This window comes from Macaca fascicularis, chromosome 7 (assembly GCF_037993035.2).
Source record: "Macaca fascicularis isolate 582-1 chromosome 7, T2T-MFA8v1.1".
In the NCBI taxonomy this organism is placed as follows: domain Eukaryota; kingdom Metazoa; phylum Chordata; class Mammalia; order Primates; family Cercopithecidae; genus Macaca; species Macaca fascicularis.
Window position 1 is genome coordinate 19,414,723 of NC_088381.1, and position 24,869 is coordinate 19,439,591.

Sequence of the window (24,869 nt, forward strand, 5' to 3'; positions counted from 1 at the left end):
CATCCATATAGTATATACAGTATATGTAGTGTGTGAATATATGTCTGTGTGTGTATATATATGTGTGTGTCTGTTAAATTTGAATAGCCCTCATTCTTTTTTACTTTTTATTATTTTTATTTTATTTTATTTTATTTTATTTTATTTGAGACGGAGTCTCACTTTCTTGCCCAGGCTGGAGTGCAGTGGTGCAATCTCAGCTCACTGCAACCTTCGCCTCCCAGGTTCAAGCGATTCTCCTGCCTCAGCCTCCTGAGTAGCTGGGACTACAGGCGCATGCCACCACGCCTGGCTAAATTTTGTATCTTTAGCAGAGATGGGGTTTCACCATGTTGGCCAGGGTGGTCTGAAACTCCTGACCTCAGGTGATCCGCCCACCTTGGCCTCCCTAAGTGCTGGGATTACAGGCGTGAGACACCATGCCCGGCCTCTCCTTCTTTTTTATATCCCAATATCATTGGGGAACAAAGCACTTTCCCATCAGAACAGGGACTCACTGTGGCAGTAATTCTCAAACTGGAAAGGGAGAAGGGAAAAATCTGAAAAAAATCTTCCAAATGATTCCAATGCTTCCCTCTAAAAGGCATGTCCCATATCTCTTCATTGATAATCTCTGAAAATCTAGTATACATCTGACTCCTTCTTTTACTTAATAATATATTCTTAGAAAATACAAATTCATCTACATTTAGAGTCTAAGTTTCTCAAACTAGGGTAACAGATACCCCCAGGGGATGCAGCCATATGCCAGAGATAATTTAAAGAGATTTGACAATGTGGCACAGGTTCCTGGAGTATTTTACACAGAGGTATGATATTTATTATAATATTTTATAATATAATGAACACAAAGAAGTTGGAAAGCAAAATTTAAATGAACCTTTTAGATAAACCAGGAGAATACAAAGAAATTTTGGACTTATGGTTGACACTGTAAGGCTATTCCCAGACTTCTTGAGAAATACACTTATACTTGGCTGCCAGAGGAGTAACTGATGAAATAGTGTGAAAAACACCAGAAGCAATCATCTTCGGGAAAGTGAATCTTCTGTAAATGGATGTAGGGAAGGGAGGCAGTTAAGTGAAGGGGAAGTTGTGTGAAGAGGAGGAAAAGAGGAGGGAGGAACTTGAAGAAGGTAATGAACAGGCAAAAATGCTATACAGATTGAGCATCCCAAATCTGAACATCAAAAATCCGAAATATTCCAAAACACAACTTTGGGTACTGACGTGATGCTCAAATGAAACGGTCACTGGGGCATTGTGGATTTTGGATTTGTGTTGCTCCACCAATATAATGCAAAATAATACAAAATCCTAAAAAATCTGAAATCCAAAACACTTCAAATAAGGGATATTCAACCCTGTATTACTTTTTGTTTGTTTGTTTGTTTTTGAGACTCCCTGTTGCCCAGAATGGAGTGCAGTGGTGCAACCTCTGCTCACTGCAACCTCTGCCTCCTGGATTCAAGAGATTCTCCTGCCTCACTTCCCAAGTAGCTGGGACTACAGACACATGCCACCACACCCAGCTAATTTTTTTTTGTATTTTTGGTAGAGATGGGGCTTTGCCATATTGGCCAGGCTGGTCTTGAACTCCTGACCTCAAGTGATACTCCTGTCTCGGCCTCCCAAAGTACTGGGATTACAGGCGTGAGCCAATGCGCCCAGCCCTGCATTACTTTTTATTTGGCCACTGTGTGGATTATTTGTGTCAATCCCTCTTCTACTTGCACTTATGAATAAGAAGCAGTCCATTTAAAATTCGATGGGATATTCAATACAATGATTTTTCAAAAGCAAATTATTCAAGATACAAAGTAATGAAAGTCAATTACAGCCTAGGCAACATGGTGAAACCCTGTCTCTAATAAAAATACAAGAAATTAGCCAGGTGTGGTGGTGTACACTTCTGGTCTCAGCTACTTGGGAAGCTGAGGTGGATTACTTGAGCCCGGGTAGGCAGAGTTTGGAGTGAGCTGAGATCACGCCACTGCACTCCAGCCTGGGTGACAGAGTGAGACCCTGTCTCAAAATAAATAAATAAACAATAAAAGTCAATTACTATGTCAGGATAATGAGATTCTGAGTAATGTGAATTTACTATTTTTCTATAATTCTAAAACTTTTATAATGACCACGTATTAACTTTAAATAACTAGAAAAAATCAACAAAAATATATTATTCTAAAATAAATCGACTATATACCTATACGCAGCCTACATAGATGCTTGGTGCCAGCTCCTACTACCTGAAATACCCTTACTCTTTATGGCAGTCAGTCATCTGACGTACACACAATGCCTTAGTGAAGCACTCCTCTTATCCTTAGCACAAAGTGCAATCAATAGCTGTATCATATTTACCGCCATGTGAAACCCCAGTTTGCCCTTTCAAAGAGAGTGTAGACCAAGTCCAGCTTTTGCAAAACCAAGAATTATGTGTAAGGTGATATTAAGAACTCACTAACAATCCTGATTCCTGAATTCTCAGTTAATAAATTGTAAATTAGTGGATCAATAAAGCACTTAAGCAGAGGAGCACAATAGCAATGTTGGCTTGGCTGATTCAAAGGCAGATTATTTACTACAAAAGAAATTTGCCCTACTTCAGTGACAAGTAGATGCAATAGCGGTAAAGAAATGCACACATTCTTTTTTCTTTTTTTTGGCAGAGCTACCTGAGGTTTTATTTTGGACCGGAAAAAAAAAAAAAAAGCAATTGAATTGTTTGGTAGCTGGAGGCATGGGCAAGTGGGGTCACCAGGTAGTTAACTCCCACACGGATGGCTGAGGGCTAGGGCAGAGCCTCAGGCGGGTCTCCCATTCCCTGTGTTAACCTGCACAGTGGCCTCCCTCCTGGGGCTCTGCGGCTGCCGCAGAGCCCCAGGAGGGGCAGGCTAGGAGGAGCTGCCACAACTGTTCACTTGGGCAGGACGTTGGAGGACTCAGACACCAGCTTCCCATCACGGGTTTCGTTCTTCACAACCACGACCCTGAAGGAGCTGATGTGGCTGAAGGAGCTGGAGCCCCACCACAGACAAAGCTGGAGCCCAGGCTGTAGCTGAGGCCGGGGCTTGTGAGGCCCCCATAGGCCAAGCTCTGACCACCTACATAGCTGCTGGTGATCTTCATATGAATACTCATGTTCTGCATCCCAGACTCCAGTCGGCTCTCCTCGCCCTCGGGCAGCTTCCTGTAGGTGGCGATCTCAACGTCCAGGGCCAGCTTGACGTTCATCAGCTCCTGGTACACAAGCAGCTGCTGTGCCATGTCCTGCTTGGCCCGCTGCAGGGCGGCCTCCAGCTCAGACAGCTTGGCATTGGCATTCTTAACGGCCAGCTCCCCCACGCTGCTCGGCATCTGTGATGGCGGCCTCCAGGGAAGTCCTCTGGCCTTTGAGACCCTCAGTCTTAGCCTGGAGCCCACTGATGTTCCAGTTTATCTCAGAGATCTCAGTCTACGTATGCTGCAGGTCATCCCCATGCTTCCCAGCCAGCGTCTGCAGCTCCTTATACTTGATCTGGTACATGCTCTCAGCCTCAGTCCAGCTGCGGTTGGCAATCTCCTCGTACTGTGCCTTGACCTCCGTGATGATGCTGCCCATGTCCAGGAAGCGGCTGTTGTAAATGGACAGCACCACAGACGTGTCCAAGACCTGGGACTGCAGCTCCCAATCTCCTCTTCACACAGCTGCCTGAGGAAGCTGATCTTGTCAGTCAGCCCTTCCTGGGAGACTCCAACTCCACCTTGTTCATGTAAGCTTCATCCACAGCCTTCTCGATGAGGACAAATTCATTCTCCAACTCTGTACGCTTATTGATCTCATCCTCATACTTGTTCTTGAAGTCCTCCACCAGCCCTTGCATGTTGCCAAGCTCCGCCTCCAGCTTCAGCTTCTCCTGGCCCAGAGTCTCCAGCTGTCGCCTAAGGTTGTTGATGTAGCTCTCAAACATGTCATTCATGTTGCTCCGAGCCATGTTCTGCTGCTGCAGGAGGCTCCACTTGGTCTCCAGCATCTTGTTCTGCTGCTCCAGGAACCGCACCTTGTCTATGAAGGAGGCAAACTTGTTGAGGCTCTTGATCTGCTCCTTCTCTTGGGAGTACACGGCCTGGATGTTGGGGTTCATTTCCAGGTTAAGGGGGCTCAGCAGGCTCTGGTTGACAGTGACGGTGGTGATGCCTCCCATACCACTGGCCCTGCCACAGCCTCCACCCAGGCCACTCCAGAAGCTGCTGCTGCCCACTCGGGAGAAGCTTGAGGAGTTGATGCAGGCACCGGGCCTACTCGTGTAGGAGAGGCTGCTGAAGGCCTGGGGGCCAGAGGTGGACACCTTGTAGGACTTCTGGGTCACCCTGATGGACATGGTGGAGGCAGGAGTGGGGGCAAGTGGGCCAAACCAGACAGAGATCCCAGACGGGGTGGACTGCACATTCTTTACTCTGTGCTCTTCTTGGGGATTTTAGCAACGTTGGTAAAGAAAAAAATTTAATTGCACCCATCCTCTAGCAAACTAAGCCAGCAAAATAATAATAATAATAATAAAATAAAATAAAGAGAATGAGTCAAAGAAGTTGCAACCTTCACCTGTTTTAATCATTAAATCAGGTGTCACATAGCAATGGGGATACATTCTGAGAAATGTGTCCATAGGCATTTCATTGTGCAAACATCATAGAGTGTACTGTGATGGTTAATACTAAGTGTCAACTTGACTGGATAGAAGGATACAAAGTATTGATCCTGGGTGTATCTGTGAGGGTGTTGTCAAAGATTAACATCTGAGTCAGTGGACTAGGGAAGGCAGACCCACCCTTAATTTGGTGGGCACCAACTAATCAGACGCCAGCGAATATAAAGCAGGCAGAAAAACATGAAAAGGTGAGATTGGCCCAGCCTCCCAGCCTGCATCTTTCTTCCATGCTGGATGCTTCCTGTCCTCCAACATCAGACTCTTCAGTTTTGGGACTCAGACCGGCTCTCCCTGCTCTTCAGCCTGCAGATGGCCTATTGTTGGACCTTGCAATCGTGTGAGTTAATACTTAATAAATTCCCCTATATATGTGTGTGTGTGTGTGTGTGTGTGTGTGTGTGTATATATATATATGTATATTCCATTAGTTCTGTCTCTCTAGAGAACCCTGACTAATAAATGTACTTACACAAAGCTAGATGGTATAGCCTATTACACACCTAGGCTATAGAGTGTAGCCTATTGCTACTAGGCTACCTATCTGTGTAGCGTGTTATTGTACTGAATACAGTAGGCAATTGTTACGCAGTGATAAGTATTTGTGTATGTAAATATATCTAAATATAGAAAAGGTAGAGTAAAAACACAGTATTATAAGCTTATGGGACCACTGTCATATACGCAGTCCATCACTGACTGAAATATCATTATGTAGCGCATGACTGCATATCAAGATACTGGAGATTCAGAAGTGCCCCCCATGGTTGGCTGCCCCAGGACCTGAGGCAGGGTAAGGCAGCATGATCACTTACTCAGTCAAAAGTGCTGGCTGATATCAGTCTTCCCTTTCAGGGGCTCAATCAGTCCAAACGGTAAACTGCCTGGAAATATAGTACACTAAGGCTTTTCAGTGCCTCCTCACAAGGCCAATAAAAAAGGTAAACAACATTTTCTTATTGCTGTGACAGGACAAAGCAGCAAAGAGGAAATAAAAGAAGTTCTACTAACATAGAAGGTAATGCTCAGTGAAGAAAAATGAGATGATTATAGGCACGGTGCTGTGGCTCACACCTGTAATCCCAGCACTTTGGTAAGCCAAGGCAGGCAGATCACCTGAGGTCAGGAGTTTGAGACCTGGCCAATGTGGTAAAACCCCATCTGTACTAAAAATTTAAAAAGTAGCCAGATGTGGTGGTGCACGCCTGTGGTCCTAGCTACTTGGGAAGCTGAGATGAGAGGATTGCTTTAACCCAGGAGGTGGAGGTTGCAGTGAGCCAAAATTGTACCACTGCACTCCAACCAGGAGTGCAAAAAAAAAAAAAAAAAAAAGAAAGAAAGAAACAGAGATGATTATAAGCAAATGCAGCATCACGGAGGTACATGTAAAACCACTTACATTTCTAACATTTACATGATACTTTAAAATTTACAAATTATTCTTGTAATTATCTCATTAAAAATCTTAACAAGGGCCAGTCGCCGTGGCTCACACCTGTAATCCCAGCACTTTGGGAGGCCGAGGTGGGCGGATCACCTGAGGTCAGCAGTTGGAGATCAGCCTGGCCAACATGGTGAAACCTCATCTCTACTAAAAATACAAAAGCAGCCAGGCCTGGTGGCACATGCCTGTAATCCCAGCTACTTGGGAGGCTGAGGCAGGAGAATTGCTTGAACCCGGGAGGTAGAGGTTGCAGTGAGCCGAGATCACGCCATTGCACTCCAGCCTGGGTGACAAGAGCAAAACTCCGTCTCAAAAAAAAAAAATCTTAACAACAATGCTGTGAAGTCAGTATTTCCACCATTTCACCGACTACAAAACTGAGATCTAGAAAGGTTATCTAAACAGTATGTGGCAAAGCACCAATTTAAACAGGTCTTTTAAGTATGGTGCTATTTCTACTATAGAAGAGTTACAGCCAGTCAGCAGGCAAGATAAAAACAGCATATAGTTGAAATTATCCTTGAAAGCACCTTAAAATGTCCATAAAGTACAGAATACTACCATTTCTCCATAGGTGCAACAGAGCCAGTTTTTCCTCCAGCTCCAGAATAGATGTCTTTTCCTCAGATGAATGTGGATAAAGTAACCTGGCTGCAGACAGCAGTCACACTTTTACCCAAAAAAGTACTCTGCTTTCAACTACTGGACTCATACTTGGTGCAGCCTGATTTGGGGCCACTGGACTGCTGTCAATGAGAAGACTGAGAGAATAGCAGATGCTTGAGGGCACTAAATCATTACCCTCACCATAAGGCATGACTAAGCCAAAGGGCAGGCAGAATCACAGATGTTAAGATTTTTCTACCTCCTGAACACACAGCTGAATTTAAGTGAGTCATGTAAACACAGTGTGACTCTATTGTATTCTACAGCTACATCAAATATTCACTCTTTGTTTCAGACATACATTGACCGCCTACTGTCCTGAGTGCTAGGAATATAAATATTAACAAAACATAGTCCTGTCTTTGGGTGGTTTACATTCAACAGAAGCAAAAATCAAGCAGATTTAATGAATTTTTCACTTTTATTAAACGCCTATCATTGTGCTATGTTCTTGAGAAAATTGAGATAAATGTGCAAGGCCCTGGCTCTTAAGGAGCTCATATAATAAAGAGACAAAACAAAGTACTGCTGCTCTAAGAGCTGAACAGAAGAAATTACTCCAGTATGGAATACGGAAGGAATGGAAGGGATCAGAGGAGACTGCGGAGAAACTGACATTTGAGCTGGGCTTTCAATTTCACAAGACAAGCAGTGTTATGAAACAGAGGCACATTCCAGGCAGGGCACACTGGGAGAAGAGCTGGTAATCTCATTTGACTGCATCGAGGGGTCTAATATGACTAGATCACATAAGTACAATGGGGAATGAAAGGAGATAAGGCTAACAGGGCCGAAGCAAGAAGTCACCCATTTCCCTCCATCTCTACTACTTCTCTCAAGTCAAGGCCATCATCATCTTGCCTCCTGGCCACAAGGGAATACTCTATCTCCTAGCCTCCCCTGCAGTTAGAGTTGGGTCAGCGTGATTGAGTTCTGACTATTGGGCATACACCAGTGTTGTAGATCACTTCCAGGCCTGCCTGTAAAACCCCTAAGCCATCATCCAACTATTCGCTTTCCTGATAATAGTAAAAGGCCATGTATTAAAGACAGCAGTGTCAATATGTGGGCAGATCCTGGATTTTCAAGTTACTCTTAAGAGTTGCCTAGGAGAGTTGTACAACTTGACTCGTGTATTATATGATCAAGAACCTTTATGGTGTTAAGACACTGATTTTTAGGCCAGGCATGGTGGCTCACACCTGTAATCCCAGCACTTTGGGAGGCCAAGGCAGGTGGATCACTTGAGGCTAGGAGTTTGAGACCAGCCTGGCCAACATGGCAAAACCCTATCTCTGTAAAAACCCTACACAAAAATTAGCTGGGCATGGTGGCATGTGCCTGTGGTCCCAGCTATTTGGGAGGCTGAGGCAGAGAATCACTTGAATCCAGGAGGCGGAGGTTGCAGTGAGCCGAGATCACACCATTGCACTCCAGCCTGGGCAACAGAGCAAGACTATGTCTCAAAAAAAAAAGACACTGATTTAAAAAAAAATTATTTCTTTCCAAGGCACAGCTCAGCTTATCTCAGTACCTTTCCAACTAGTCTCTGATTCTCCTTTGTTTCATTTGGATGCCCATAACTGCAAAAGTAATCCTCTTAAAGCACAAATCGGATCACCATGCTCTTGTCTGTAACACTTCCAAGGCTTTGTGTTGTACTTAGAATAAAAATCCAAACTCCTTAAAAAAGCCTACAAGGCCCTGCATAATCTGGTTTCCGACTCTTTCCAACCTCACCTCAACCTGTTCTCTCTCCTTATTTACTGTCTGGCCAACTTGTCTCCTTTCAGTCCTTTCTCCCATTAGGGCCCACGCATGTGCATGTTCTTCCCTTGGCTTCTAACATTCTGCCTCTTATTTTTGCTCTTCACATGGCCAACACAATCCCATCTTTTGGGGCTTGGCTTACAATCAAGCTTCTCTAACCCGTAACATAGGACGGCTTTGAATGTGGCCCAACACAAATTTGTAAACTTTCTTAAAACATTATGAGATTTTTCTGCAATTTTTTTTTTTTTTTGGCTCATCAGCTATCATTAGTGTTAGTGTATTTTATGTGTAGCCCAAGACAATTCTTCTTCCAATGTGGCCCAGGGAAGCCAAAAGATTGGGCACCCCTTGGCCTTACATGGTAGCTTTAAAAAGAGACCTTCCTTTACCACTCTATTTGATAGGAGGTTCCCCCTTGTTTTCAGCTTAACCTTTTTTCTTGTTTGCCTCACAAGTAGCATCTGTGCCCTCAGAAAAATGTAATTCAGATGTTATCAGAGTCAGAGGATCCTACAACTGCTCTATGTCCCCCAAAGCAAGAGGCAAATCTACTGCATTTTGACGTAATCTACATTTAAATAGTCCCATTCCTAAACCCGGAAAGTATATTAAGAAGATTAATGAAGCTTGCTTAGCTTTGCATTTCCTCTCTATCCTATCCTCTGATATTAGCAATGCTGTAGCAGTGGGTGAACTGGTTGAGATACACATTTTAGTTTCAGTTTCACCAACAGTGTGAATATTTATGGATTTCATTAGTCTTCTCAACTTGCTAAGTGATGCTTAACATAATTTGAATACTCTAATAAAGATATTTGTGTTCTTATCAGGATCATGTGATCCTATTATTGTTACTATTGTTATTGAGATGGAGTCTCACTCTGTCACTCAGGCTGGAGTGCAGTGGCACAATTATGGCTCACTGCAGCCTTGATTCACTCAAGCAACCCTCCCATCTCAGCCTCCCAAGTAGCTGGGACTACAGGTGCATGCCACCACACCTGGCTAATTTTTTTGTTATTTGTTGTTGTTGTTTTGTTTTTTGTAGAAACAGGGTCTTACTGTGTTGCCCAGGCTGGTCTCAAACTCCTGGCTTCAAGTGATACTCCCGCCTCAATCTCCCAAAGGTGCTGAGATTACAAGCATGAACCACTGTGGTTGAAACACTCTGTCTCTTATAGTTGTTATAATATTCAGAATCTAACAAAAACAATATTTATAGGAACATATCTGCTTTAATCTTGTTTATAATTCTGATATCTTCACATTTATTTTAACAGACAGAAAACAGTATTTAATCACTTATAGGGTTAATTTTTCTTGTATTCTCTGTGTAGGAGACTGTTGGTAAAGACTCAATTAAATTTACCTAACATTTGTTGAAAATTTAGGTGCCAGGTGTAATATGGAGTTAAAAAAATAAGACATAGTTTTTTCTCCAGGATTTAAAAGCTAGTTAGGAAAACACAATCATACATAAATACTAAGTACATACAGATAAACTTGATGTAATTTCACAAAATAATATAAAACTTCTCAAAAGCAAATTTCAGCCTTTATTGTAAAGTGAGAGACACATAAAAGATTCCTGGTAGAAAACAAAATAGCTATTCTCTCTAGGTCCACACCTGATGTCAGAGTGAACGGTAGCAGCTATTGGATGAGGTGTCAGCCATGTGCAACATGTTGAAGTAATAACATTCTATGGCAAGATATTCTAATTTTTAAAGATTTATAAAATATACACAAAGTGAAAGTGGCTCTGTAAAACTGCATCATTTAACACTTTGACTACAACAAAAAAATTGACTTTGGTCTTAGCTCAGAATAGACGAAGCTGGAAACATATTATTGCTATTTGACCTTTGATGTAGCTAGGGAAGCAGTCATACTAAACATGGATATGCTTTTTGCTTGTTGATGAAGGTTTATTGTTGTTTTTAACTTTACTGGTTGTCCCATGAAAAATCTAAAATTTTGAAAGAAAAGACCAGGTATGGTGGCTTCATGCTGATCATCTCAGCACTTTGGAAGACGAAGGCAGAAGGATTGCTTGAGGCCAGGAGTTCGAGACCTGCTTGGGCAACATAAGGAGACCTCATCTCTGCTTTAAAAAAAAAAACAAAAACAACAACAAAAAAAGCTAGGCATGGTGCACACTTGTACATAAAGCTACTCAGGAGGCTAAAGTGGGAGAATCACTTGAGTCTTGGAGGCTGAAGCTGCACTGAGCCGTGACTGCACCAACTGCACTCTAGCCTTGCTGACAGAGCGAGACCCAGTCTCAAAAAATGTTTTTAAATAAAATCTTGAAAGAACAGTAAGTAAAATCAAATTCAGGAATGAATCTCAAACTGCAAAATTAATCACAGGGACAGCATTAGTTCACAAGACCATTCAGATTAAAAGTAGTTATTTTTCTCAAGATGAAGACTGAGCAGAAAAACAAGTGGCAGAAGCTGCAAAGCTCAGGGTTCTGAAACCTGATGGCATATTGATACAAGTCATTAGAACACACCCATCACTTACATCAACATCTTTTTTCAATTATCCTTCTCCTGTCCACCTGCCCTCTGTTCTCACTCACTGCTTATGAAAGATCAGAGCAGGAAAGAGTTGGATTATTTACAGAATCTGTGAAACAAAGTAATGTTATGCCTGTTCTCTTTCTTCCAAAAATGGAAAATTACCATACTTTGCTTTGTTATTAAGTGACAGAAAAGCCCTTAGGAGAATGTCCAACTGAAAAACTTGAGAACAATAATTTGTTAGTTTAAAATAATCATAGATCTAAGTTTCAAACTTTAGCTGGTAAATATGATAGTCTTCTTTAGACGTAGGTTTAACTAAGAAGAGAATGTGATCAAAGTCTTTTACTGTCCTAAATTCCCCTATGCAAATTTTATCAGTAAAAAATTATTAGCACTCAAGATGGGAAAGTTGGAACATTTTTCACCTCCTCTTGAATCTAGTCTTACAGGTATAATTTCATTGCTTTAAGTAACGTGAACTCTATACATTTCAGAAAATACATACAAAAGGCAAATATAAGAACACGTACAAAAACAATTCATACACAGTGTATCTTCTCAATTTGTTAGGCAGTCCCTATTGTTTACAACACAAATTGGCATATGCGTGAGAAGACAAGCTCACCCATTTAAGGTCTCTAAGGACTCATGGCTGTATGTTGCCTCTTTGCTTTATATCCTGTTTGTATCTTATACAAAAGCAGCAATTTCACAGAGAAATGATTACTATATGCAAATACATTCACTGTGCTATAGATACTTCTTAGTCTTTTGACTGCACAACACTGACAACACTTTAGAATTGAACTACCATTCTCATGCAGTCTATGTGTTGTCCTTTGTAAGAATGATATACTAATATACATATATAGTTTATATATATATTATATATATACTATATAATTCTTATTACTCTGTGTGTGGCTGCATTTATGTTTGCAGTGGTAGCAATTATTTGGTATTAAGCCCTGACCAAATTCTCCCTGAGAGCAACAGAATCTTCTGAAATACCGCTGGTTGGGGTTAGGGATGCAATTTATAGTAGACCAAGTAGAGCCTTCTAAGGCTCATTAACTGATGCTCTAAGGAAATGATTCTCTGACCACAGACAAAATGGAGCCAATTTTCATTGACCGCTGTCCCACAGCATATTAACATACGATATGCTGCCCTAAAGCCCTTGACAGATGCATTACCTAGTTGGACATTTCCTTCTGGTCAAAAAATTAGCTATAGAATTTACATAATTTCAACTATCAGCAGTTCTATATGCCGAAAGAATCATGCAGGAACAGTGAAATTTGTTACAAGATGAACAAACCTAAAACTCTAATGAAGTTAAGTCCATCCAGAGGGATGAAACATAACACACACACTGACACTCCCATCACAAGTTAATTTCACCATGTTTCTCAGGATGTATTAAAACAGTCTTATTCTAAGGACCTCCCCTACTCATTTGTAACACCTTCAAAGCTACAATAAGTGAAAGCAGAGACTAAGAGAGAAAATAACTAACCCACAGAACTCACAAAGATGGTTACCTGGTAGTCTGGTTTTGTAAAATAATCCAAAGAAGAGATATGGTCTAGAAAGATGCTGAATTCTGGAGGGAGATGTTTCAGCATGAGCCTGTGGTCATATCTCTCCTTAATAGAGCCTACTTGCTCCTGGGAAGTAAAGAGAAAAAGAGCTACAGTCAATTTCTCTTGGCGGTTAGGCATTAAGAGCCCCTCAGTAGCCGTCTCAAGGGTATATACTAGGGAATGAGATAGTGGGTAATTAAGTATAAAGCAAGAACTGAGCTCTTACTAACAGCTTAATGTACAATGTTTTAAAATGGAAAAAAACTATTATGCAGAACCAAACAAGTACTACAGAGTTCTGCATCAGTATACTGATAGTCCCCAAAAGAAATTATTTAATTTAGTTTTCTGAGACAGGGTCTTGCTCTGTCGCCCAGGCTGAAGTGTAATGGCATGATCACAACTCACTGTAGCCTCGACCTTTGAGACTCAAGTGATTCTCCTGCCTCAGCTTCCCAAGTAGCTGGGACTACAGGCACATGCCACCATGCCCAGCTAATTTTTAAAAATTTTTTGTAAAGATGGGGGTCTTGCTATGTTATCCAGCCTGGTCTTGAATTTTTGGGCTCAAATGATCCTCTTGCCTCAGCCTCCCAAGGTGCTAGGATCATAGATGTGAGCCATTGCACCCATCTCAAAATAATTTATCTTAAATCTGATCTACTTTTCTTTATCAACACATGTGTTTACAGTTTTCTAAATCAAACAATATAATGTGACAATCAAAAACTAAAAGCTTACTTGACTTATAAAAACAAAGGGGAGAACTAATAAAATTAAAAGCTAAGATGGAAGGCTATAAATTAATCAGAAGCAATTAGTGTCTATTCTCCATGTACACAGAAAAATCTCATAACATTAATTTGATCTCTAATGTCAGCTCAGAGAGAAAAATATATATACTGGGATATAGTAAAAGTGCTTATCGATTTTAAGTCTTATACATAAGTATATTTTCAACAAAAATGTTTATTCAGGAGAAATTTTTATTTCTTCCACCAAAATTGACATCTCCATTCCCAAAATTACCTTGTCCTTTATTTTTCTCCATGGCAGCTGACCAACCACAAACTCCACTAACATGTAGAATAAGGACCAAAGGTCATCATGTCTTCCCATTTCCTTCATAAACAAAACAAAATCCAGTCACATTACATTACTATTACTTGTGAGTACATTACATTGGTCAAGGCCTAACCATTTTGTTTCACCTTATTAGGTGAAAAATGTAAATTGATTTCCCAAGAAATTATATGGTAAATATATATATAAATTTACATAGCAATACAGCAATCTATATGGCAGAATATACAAATTGCAAAACGTTTTGAAACAAAGGACACCCCAAAACATGGAAATGCTGGAAGTAATATAACAGCCCGTTAGTTAATGTGTTCATTTAGAAGAAAGAGAACTCTTAAAAGCTTTTTTTTTTTTTTTTGAGTCGGAGTCTCACTCTGTTGCCCAGGCTATAGTGCAGTGGCCGATCTCAGCTCACTGCAAGCTCCGCCTCCCGGGTTCACGCCATTCTCCTGCCTCAGCCTCCCGAGTAGCTGGGACTACAGGCACCCACCACCGCGCCCGGCTAATTTTTTGTATTTTTTAGTAGAGACGGGGTTTCACCGTGTTAGCCAGGATGGTCTCGATCTCCTGACCTCGTGATCCGCCCATCTCGGCCTCCCAAAGTGCTGGGATTACAAGCTTGAGCCACCGCGCCCAGCCCAGCTTTTTTTTTTTAAAGGTGGAAACAAGGGAAGCAAGCTGCTCCTGAAGTTTTGGCTGCTCTGGGGGCATCTGTCATCAGCGTATCCACCAGGAAGGGGACAGGCATAAACTCCTACATGGGACGGGAGTTGTAACTGAGATACATGCCACCCCCACCATATAGCTAGGGCCCTAAAAGGGTTACATCCGTAGTGTAGTATTTGGTGTGTACCTTAGACTATAATAATTGTTTTCTGTAAAATTTAACTGCTATCAAAAGAAAAAAATGAGTTTTTTAAAAATTGCCCTGAGAATTTGTTACCATAGGCCTGTCCCTCATTTAGACTGGGGGGTTAAATATATACCTGTGTGGTCTGAAAAACCAAGGGTGATCATGCCCTGCAGGAATGACAGAAGCAAATTTGTCCTCTCAGGATAAATACATCCCTAAATTCAGACCTCATAGAAGTGCTATACAAAAAGCCTCACCAAATGTTCATTATTCAGATTTATAAAGTATATTAATAAGCTAATGTCAAAAGAAGCTACAAAAAGTAGAAAAAACTATCCAAGGATTTCAGAAATGGAATCATAGGATACAAAGAATGTTTAAAATGTTAAAATGAAAAACGGAATCAGTCACCAGAAAAGAATCATATTCAATAAAAACAAACCAAAACCCAACCAGATTTGAAAAATGACTAAAAAGAACATCTAGAAATAAAAAGCATAATTATGGAAATTAAAAACTCAATGGACAGGTTTAAAAGCTGATCAAACACAGCAGAAAAAAATCAATTGGAAAATAGATCTGAAAAAATTATCTAGAATGCAGCACAGAGACACAAAGAATTAGAAAATCCAGTAGTGAACTTAAAAGGAAGTACAAAGGACAGCATAAGAAAACCTAAGAAAGTCTAATACATCAATTTGGTGACTGGGCAAAAAGGGTATAAAAGGAAAAAGGGAATATGAGAATCTTCCAGAATCGAGGAAAGACATGAACATTTTGGTTAGGAAACACATCAAATCCCAAACAGATAAATATTTAAAAATCCACACCTAGGCACATTTGAATGCAGGACTCCAAAGACAGAAGATACCAAAAGTATTCAAATAAAAAGGACAAATTGGCTAGGCATGGTGGCTCATGCCTGTAATCCCAGCACTTTTTTGGGAGGCCAAGACAGGTGAATTGCTTGAGCTCAGGAGTTCCAGACTAGCCTGGGCAACATGGCAAAGCTCCGTCTCTACAAAAACTACAAAAATTAGCCAGGTGTGGTGGCGCATACCTGTGGTCCCAGCTACGCAAGAGGCTGAGGTGGGAGGATTGCTGGAGCCCAGGAGGTCGAGGCTGCAGTGAGCCGAGATCATACCAGTATACTCCAGCCTGGGCAACAGAGCAAGACTCTCCCAAAAAATAAAAAATAAAATAAAATTTTAAAAAGGACAAATTAAGGCCGGACGCGGTGCCTCATGCCTGTAATCCTAGCACTTTGGGAGGCCGAAGCTGGTGGATTGCCTAAGCTCAGGAGTTCAAGACCAGCCTGGGCAACATGGTGAAACCCCGTCTCTATTAAAAAATACAAAAAGTTAGCTGGGTGTGGTGGTGTATGCCTGTAATCCCAGTTACTCAGGAGGCTGAGGCAGGAGAATTGCTAGAACCCAGAAGGCAGAGGTTGCAGTGAGCCAAGATCACGCCATTGCATTCCAGCCTGGGCAAGGGAGGGCGAGAGAGCAGGACTCCATCTCTTAAAAAAAAAAAGTAACAACAATTAAATAAAGTAACAAAGATGTTTTCAACAGTGACCCAAGAAGCAGAAGAAAGTAATTTTTTTGAAGTATTGAGATAAATATTAACAAGATTAAAATGTAAAACAACAATAAGACAGTATGACAGAGTTCAAGTGTTTTTTTGTTTTGCTCGTTTTTTGAGACAGAGTCTCGCTGTAGTCAGCCCGGGCTGGAGTGCAATGGGGCACTATCAGCTCACTGCAACCTCTGCCTCCCAGGTTCCAGCAATTCTCCTGCCTCAGCCTCCCGAGTAGCTGAGATTACAGGCGCCTGCCCACCACACCCGGCTAATTTTTATATTTTTAGTAGAGACTGGGTTTCACCATGTTGGCCAGGCTCAAGTGTTTTTAAAAGTCCTTGTATTATTTAAGAATTATTTATGTTAAAACTTTAAGATTTGGCAAGGCATGGTGGCTCATGCATGTAATCCCAGCACTTTGGGGGGCTGAAGCTAGAAGACTGCTTGAGGCCAGGAGTTTGAGACCAGCTTGGGCTACATAGCAAGACTGTCAATACAAACAATTAAAAAATTAGCCAGGTACAGTGGTGTGCACCTGTGGTCCTACCTACTGAGAAGGCTGAAGCGGGAAGACTGCTTGAGCCCAGGAGTTCAAGGTTATAGTAAGCTATGATCCTGCCACTACACTCCAGCCTGGGCAACAGAACAAGACCCTGTCTCTAAAAAGTAAAGTTTAAGGAACCAGAAAAAGAGAAATGGAGTGTATTATTTTTAGATATTATCAAATCAGGGATTCAGAGTATGGAAAAAAGCAGCATGTTAGAATTATCTGGGAAACCTTTTAAGATTAGACAAGCAACTCTGGAAGTTCCAAGAGCTGCACTCCTGCATCACCTCACAAATTAACAATCGTTGTGAACTACATTACTGAGTAAAAGCATTCTACCCCTCAGGTGTGCTGGGAGCAGGAAAGAGGGTTAAGAACCACTGCTATATACTATATAACCTCTACAAGGTTAGATGAGTAACAAATAAGCAAGTTATCAAAGTAACTGTTAAAGGACACTACACTGGAAAGGCTTTTAGAAGAAATTGCCGCTGTCTAAATTAAAACAATAAAACTACATAATCTCTTTCTATTCGCTATTTTGAAAATGCTTATGTAGCTATTATAATCTCTGAAAATACTTACATTTATCTTAAAAATAATGTACTTTCACAGATTCCAATGTTGACATAATTCTTTAATAAAATTAATTGGAAAACCTAGTATTTCTAAACTTTTATAAGAATCTATCAGGAAAAGAAGAGAAATTCTTTTCAAGGCAAAGTAAATGACTAGATATCATAAAATAAAGCAACATTGAATCAAACCAAATGAGTTTAAATGCTTGGCAGAGTGCTACACACTGAGAAAAATGGCTTTACTATTTTCAATTTATAATCACACCATAGGAAACCAAATTAACTGGAGCACAGCATTTAAGATCACAGTGTACTCTTCCTATTATATGTTGGTCAAGTTCTCATTAAAGCAATTTTGGCTTATCAAAACAGGAACAAGGTAAAGAAAACAATCAAGAAAAAACACTTTTCTCCCTATTTTATCAAGGAATCACTTGTTAAGCTTCTCAACTCCATGCAAAAAAAGTTAAAGGATTGATAATCCATAAAAAAGCCCACCTTTCCTACTCATAAAGTTTGGGATGAAGGGGAAAAAGTCAGCGCAGAACAAAGGGACCAAAGGAAGGGGGTGAGGGAGATATTTTTAAAATTTAACCCAAGAGGAAAGGGATAATTTACTAAAATGAACATTTTTAAATTGTCAGTACTTGAAATCTTCATGAAAACAAAAGTTTTGGTAGGGAAAAGGATATCACAAATTAGATACGTATTATAGACAAAATGATGACTCCACATTTCATTAGGTATTGATAGTATTATATTACCAAATAATTTCTTGAAATAGTACACAGGTGTTCAATCTCTTCCAAATTCTCTCTCTCTATATATATGTATCTTTTTTGAGACGGAGTCTTACTCTGTTGCCCAGGCTGGACTGCAGTGGCGTGACCTTGGCTTACCACAACCTTCGCCTCCCGGGTTCAAGTGATTCTCTTGCCTCAGCCTCCCAATTAGCTGGGACTACAGGCGCATACCACCATGCCCAGCTAATTTTTGTATTTTTAGTAGAAACGGGGTTTCACTATGTTGGCCAGGCTGGTCTCGAACTCCTGACCTTGTGATCTGCCCACCTTGGCCTCCCAAACTTCTATATTAAATTTGTTAATACTTATATCTAATTAAGGACACAGATTCCCCATAGACATAAATACACTTAGCTATTGTCTTTTCTGGCAAATTCAATTTTATTTTCCAAGCAGCTGCACATATCTATTATCCACGATACACTATACCTTGCATTAGTATTACCAATTCCATTACCATCAGTGCCACACAAGAATAAATTAGGACAAACATTTCAAGCAACTTTGTAGCTATTAAAGGGATCCTCAACTCTCAAGCACTTTCCATACCTTTGTTTTTATTAAGAAGTCAATCTCACTTTGGGAGGCCAAGGCAGGTGAATCATGAGGCCAGGAGTTTGAGACTAGCCTGGCCAATATGGTGAAACCCCGCCTTTACTAAAAATACAAAAAATTAGCTGGGCGTGGTGGTGGGCACCTGTAATTCCAGCTACTCAGGAGGCTGAGGCAGGAGAATCACTTGAACCTGGGAGGCAGAGGTTGCAGTGAGCTGAGATCACACCACTGACTCCAGCCTGGGGGACAGTGCAAGACTCTGTCTCAAAAAAAAAAAAAATAGTATAAAATAATAATAATAATAAAATAAAAAAGAAGACAATCTGATTTAAGCTATTAGCATACTTATACAGATATGATCCAGTTCAGATACCTACCCTGTTCCGATGTGCATTGATTGATGCATAACGAACTGTCCCTCGAAAGCCTGCCACAGCTCGAGGCTACAACAAAGCCATGCAAAGAATAATAAATGAGTTTCAAACAGCAATACACTCAGCACACTTGAACCCATGAAGTAAATGCAAGAAACATGTCTTTTATTGTCACAATAAAACACTATTTAATTTCTAACTTTTAACTATGAAATTACAAGAAACTAGAGAGATTATCTCTAAATCACATCTTTAAAAAAAAAACACTGGTAAAATTGTAATTTTCAGTTCTGTTTTTTCCTACCTACATTTTAAAATACAGGGGCATTTATGACATCTATAGAACTCTGTATATTAGAAAATATTAAATGCTTTCATATACCCATAATCATGATAAGCATCATAGTATATACATTAATATTCAGGTTCTGTATACAAACAAATATATTTAGATGGTGAGGAATCACTAAGTAACCTGAGATACCAAGCTCTTCATACCTTGGCTATTTCATTCAAACTCAATTCAAAGGTAGTGGTAACTTGTACCCTACCTTCGTATGCAATTCATGTATTAAAAATTCAAGTTATTGGGTGCTTAGTATGTGCCACATACTAGAAATAACACCAACATGAAAAATATACGATCCTAGTCCTCAGAGAACTCAACTTAGAATAAAGTCCAGGCTTTTTACTTAGCCTATAAGACTTCATGATCTGGCATTTGTCTCCTTTCACAATGGATTTACCGTGGTTTCTTTTATGACCAATTTTAGTTTTAGCTCAAAACAGTGCACACGATTCTCTCCAGTTGGAATCCCAGCTCCTTGAATCTCTCCAATCTACTCCATTTTAAGGCTTCTGCTCACATGTCACCTCCTCAGAGAAACTTCCCTTAATCATTCTAATCTAAAATACTACTCCCCCCATCTGTAGTGCCACTCTATTCTTTTACTCTGCTTTATTTCTTTTTAACACCTTTACTACCCCCACATCAATTTTATTTATATTCTTATTCTGTTTATTGCCCATTTGTTTAGATTTTAATTTTTTTTAAGAGATGAGGTCTCATTCTATAGCCCAGGCTATAGTGCAGTGGTATAATCATAGTTCACAGCAGCCTCAAATTCCTGGGCTCAAGTGATCCTCCTGCCTCAGCCTCCCAAGTAGCTGGAACTACTGGAGTGTGCCACCACATAGGGTTCATCTATTTTAATTTGTTTACTGGCTGTCTTCTTTTAGTCCATGGAATATAAACTCTGTGTGGGTGAGGTCTTTGTCTTGCTCATTTTACAATTATAGATATAGACTCTGACAGGTATGTAACTTGTCTAAGGACACACAAATCAGTAAATAATAAAACCAGGCATTAACTAAGGTCTTTCAACATTGTCTCCATTCTACCGCTCCCCAAGAATCAAGTAAGTACCCTGAGGATTTGTGGGTGGCACTGTAGCTCAATATGAAAACTGACAAACTTGAAAATGATCATAGACAAACTTTTCATTAGTATAATTTTTTTTTTCTTAAGTAACCTCAAATTTTTCTCAATTAGCATGTATTACTTTTGTAGTCAGAAAAGACAGTAAAAAATCCTGGCCAGGCGCACTGGCTCACATCTGTAATCTCAGCACTTTGGGAGGCTAAAGCGGGCAGATCACAAGGGCAAGAGATCGAGACCATCCTGACCAACATGGTGAAACCCCATCTCTACTAAAAATACAAAATTAGCTGGGCATGGTGGTGCATGCCTATAATCCCAGCTACTCAAGAGGCTGAGGCAGGATAATCACTTGAACCCGGGAGGTGGAGGATGCAGTGAGCCGAGATTGTGCTACCGCACTCCACTCTGGGCGACAGAGTGAGACTCTGTCTCAAAAAAAAAAAAAAAAAAAAAAAAAAAAAAAAAAAAATCCTTACCAGAATAATTTGGTCATATGTTACCACATAGGATAAACAATCTATGTGTTCTTCCTCCATTTTCTCATTTTATAATCTATGTTTAATCAAGTTAGCTATTTTATTTCTTCCTTCATTAAATACTCTCTTTCCCTTTACTTTTGTTTGGTTTTTAAGACACCTATTTTAAAATATTCTCTATTTAATGGCAAGTCTCAGTAATTAAAAGTTCCTGCAATCTTTAAAAAAAAATCCCCATTATTTTCTTAGCTGCCATTCATTGACAATCATAGTCAGTGGATCTCAATATTTTCCTAAGACATGGTTAACAGGAATACCTAATATGCTCAATTTGGTTGATGGAACTAAGGTTGGAGAGTTTTCTTTTTAGAAGAAAAATGTCTAAGAGAATATATGAAAATCTACTATGAATCTTTTTCAGTTCATAACGTTTCAGAAGTTGTACTTTTATTCATTACCTGACATGAGCCTTCAGTTAACATAGAATTTTTTGTGTGTGTTATATAATTTTGCCCAATTATTTTCATTCCAGTAACTGTCAGAATGAAAACCTCCAGACTTATTATCACATTCTACAGCCTAGTCCACAGCTGATTGGGCATCTGGACTTCTCCCTGATGGATTCTAGCCAAGACAAGCCCAGGAGACTCTTTCTACTTAAGAGTTTCCCTGGCCTGGCTCTGACCTTACTTCTGCCATAGGAAGGCTGAAATAGAGATAAAGAGAAATCAGCTGTTTAGAGAAATCTTGAGATAAGTAGTCAAAGAAATAACACAGTTTGCATATCTCATCTAATTCTAATAGAAAAAGAAATAATGTCAGATCAAGGAAATTCAATCACCTTATTTAATGTAGTAAAGACAACTCAAACCCAACTGGGGAAAAACAGTCATGTATGCAAATGATTCCAATTTAAAGCAGATTATAACGAATACCATTAGTGAAGCACCATGAAATATAAACACTTGGGAGTGGTAAGGATTAGTTCCATGTAGTAGGGGGGAGGAAGGACAAGTCTTAGGAATAGGCAGCATTTTACTGGGTCTTGAAACAATCTCTTGAAACTTCCTCAATTGATGGCACTTTGCCAATATTTATCAAAACTGTAAATGCATATATTCACTTTGTCTCACAATTTCACTTGTGGAAATTTATCTCACAGATATACTTGTATGTGCAAAAATAGTGGATGTAGTCAGTCACTACCATCATTGTTTGTGATAGCAAAAGATTGAGGGCAACCTAAATGTCTGCCAATAGGAGACTCTGATTAAATAAATTATAGTATGTCCAAATAATGGAATACATTCTGAAGTTGCAAAAAAAAAAAAAAAAAAAAGAGGGGCCAGGCATGGTAGTTCATGGTTATAATTCCAGAACTTTGGGGAGTCTAAGGCAGGAGGATCACTTGAGGCCAGGAGTTCAAGACCAGCCCGGGCAACATAGTGAGACCCTGTCTCTGGACAAAAAAAAAGAAAAAAAAAAAGAATTAAAGAATTAGCTGGGCATGGTGGCATGCACCTATAGTCCCTGCTACCAGCTACTTGGGAGGCTGAGGTGGGAGAATCCCCCAGCTACTTAGGAGGATGCGGCAGGAGGACCTCTGAGTCATGGCTGTAGTGAGCTGTGATCATGCCACTCCACTCCAGCTTGGGTGACAGAGCAAGACCCTGTCTAAAAGAAAGAAAAAAAAAGAATGAGGAAGTTCTATATACCAACATGGAAAGATCGTCTAGATACACTGACAAGTGAAAAAAAGAAAGGTATAGAATGTATATCATGCTTAATCAAAAAGGTAAAAATAAGAATGTTCATTTGTATTTATTGTATGTGAATAAAGAAATTCTGGAAGAATATATTAAGAAACTAATAACAGTACAGCTACCTAAAGGTGAATGTAGGGAGCAGGGGGAAGAATCAGAGACAGTATAGGAAATGAGTAGATTTGGAATAGGCAGAGGTGAAATGGAGATTTATTTCACTGTTTACTTTTTAATTTCTTTTCAAGTCAGGTTTCATTTACTTTACTTTGAATTACTGAGGTATCATTTACTTACAATAAAATTCATACTTTATGTATATACAGTTCTATGAGTTTTGACTGATATAAAGTCACATAACCACCGCCACAACTAAGATATCAAATATTTCCATCACTCCAATCACTCCAGTAAGTTTCCTTAAGGCCCCTTTGAGTCAATCCCTCCCACCCCTAGTCTCTGACAACCAATGATTTCTCTCCCTTGTCAGCACTTAGTATTGTCTGGTTTTTGTTTTAACCATTCTAATTGGTAGGCAGTGGTATCTTGCCAGGGTTTTAATTTGCATTTCCCTAATAACTTATGATATTGGCCATCTCTTAATATGCTTATTTGCCATTTGTATCTCTTCTTTGACAAAATGTCTATTCAAATATTTAGCCCACTTTTACTGTGTTGCTTTCTTTTTATTGAGTTGTATGAGTTGTTCATAGATCCTGGATATAAAACCTTTATCAGATGTGTGTTCTGCAAATATTTTTCCCCATCTGTGACTTGTCTTTTCATTTGCTCGACAGTGTCTTTCAAAGAGCATAAGTGTTTAATTTTGATACATTTTTAATTCTTTAACTTTTGCATGACATGAATATGTTACCTATTTGAAATTTATATTTAAAAATATTTTGAAAGAAAAAGAAAGTAAAAAGTGAAAGTATTTAACAATCTATGAGCATATTTTATTTGATACCTAGATATTCAAATGAAAACAAAAAAGGAAAAGTAAATCGGGCCTTGAAGAGCTGACGGAATTACAACAGAAAAAATGAGATGCATTTTAAGTCAAAAGAACATGGTTAACAATGCAAAGAGGGAGGAAAGTACTGTTGGTGTTAGAGAAACAAATCTGGTATGACTGTAGCTGACCGTGAGAGGAAAAAAACAGGAAAATAGGTTGAAGTCAGATTAAAGGAGGACTTAAATGTCAAATTAAGGTCTTCTTTAATTTGGTTTATAACGTGTTGGCTAACGCCTGTAATCCCAGCACTTTGGGAGGCTGAGACGGGTGGATCACAAGGTCAGGAGATCAAGACCATCTTGGCTCACACTGTGAAACTCCGCCTCTACTAAAAATACAAAAAATTAGCCAGGCGCGGTGGCGGGCGCCTGTAGTCCCAGCTGCATGGGAGGCTGAGGCAGGAGAATGGCGTGAACCCGGGGGGCGGAGCTTGCAGTGAGTGGAGATCGCGCCGCTGCACTCCAGCCTGGGTGACAGAGTGAGACTCCGTTTCAAAAAATATACATATATTTTTCAGCTGGAAAGTAACGATTGAGAAAATGCTCTGCATGTCTGTTGACTCTGGTGGAAGTATAACAGACTGAAAGGAGAAGACAGAGAGATGAGTGAGGAAACTATTTTAACAATTAAAACAAGAAACAACAAAATTAGTACAAGGGCAGAAGCAGTGTGAATGTAAAGGAGAGAATGTATGTTAGAGACAGGATGAACTCCTAGGAGAATAAACCAAGAAAGAAGAGAATGACTCTAGCCTATTGCTAACAAAAGGGAAAGGATCAGGGAAAAAAAATGCAAGAACTATGTAATAGAACTCCCAATGGAATTAAGAAACTATCTCAAATTCAGCTGAAATTCTGAAATACTAACAGAGAAAAAAGACTTTAAAAATTGTTCTTACATAAGTTACTACAATCCTAGGCACTGGAAGTTTCAGGTGAATGGTTAGGATGGGAGCAACAGGAGAAAACATGTCACTCCAAGAGCTTAGACACAAAGGGCCAGTGTGAGATGCCAGCTGAAGGGCTGAAACTGGGGAATGCCTTAAAAGCAGTACACATACACAAAATGAACAGGCAGATTCAAATCATTAGGTAAACAGAAGTTCACCTCTG

General features: G+C 39.9%; 1 protein-coding gene and 1 pseudogene across 8 annotated transcripts in view; both read right to left on the bottom strand.

Moving 5' to 3' along the window:
* TTBK2 (tau tubulin kinase 2) overlaps positions 1-24,869 on the bottom strand; it is a 173,453-nt gene that overhangs the window by 57,748 nt on the left and 90,836 nt on the right. For 7 of the 8 annotated variants that reach the window (XM_045397236.3, XM_073995633.1, XM_065547834.2 and 4 more), the window contains 3 exons: positions 19,069-19,134; positions 13,721-13,813; positions 12,650-12,775 (listed from right to left, as the gene is read on the bottom strand). The exons of the other annotated variant lie outside the window; for it this stretch is intronic. In XM_045397236.3, coding sequence (XP_045253171.1) covers positions 12,650-12,775; positions 13,721-13,813; positions 19,069-19,134 — 285 coding nt within the window. The remainder of the gene's footprint in view (positions 1-12,649; positions 12,776-13,720; positions 13,814-19,068; positions 19,135-24,869) is intronic. 8 annotated transcript variants of the gene reach the window in all.
* Positions 2,800-4,382, bottom strand: LOC102122334 (keratin, type II cytoskeletal 8 pseudogene; annotated as a pseudogene).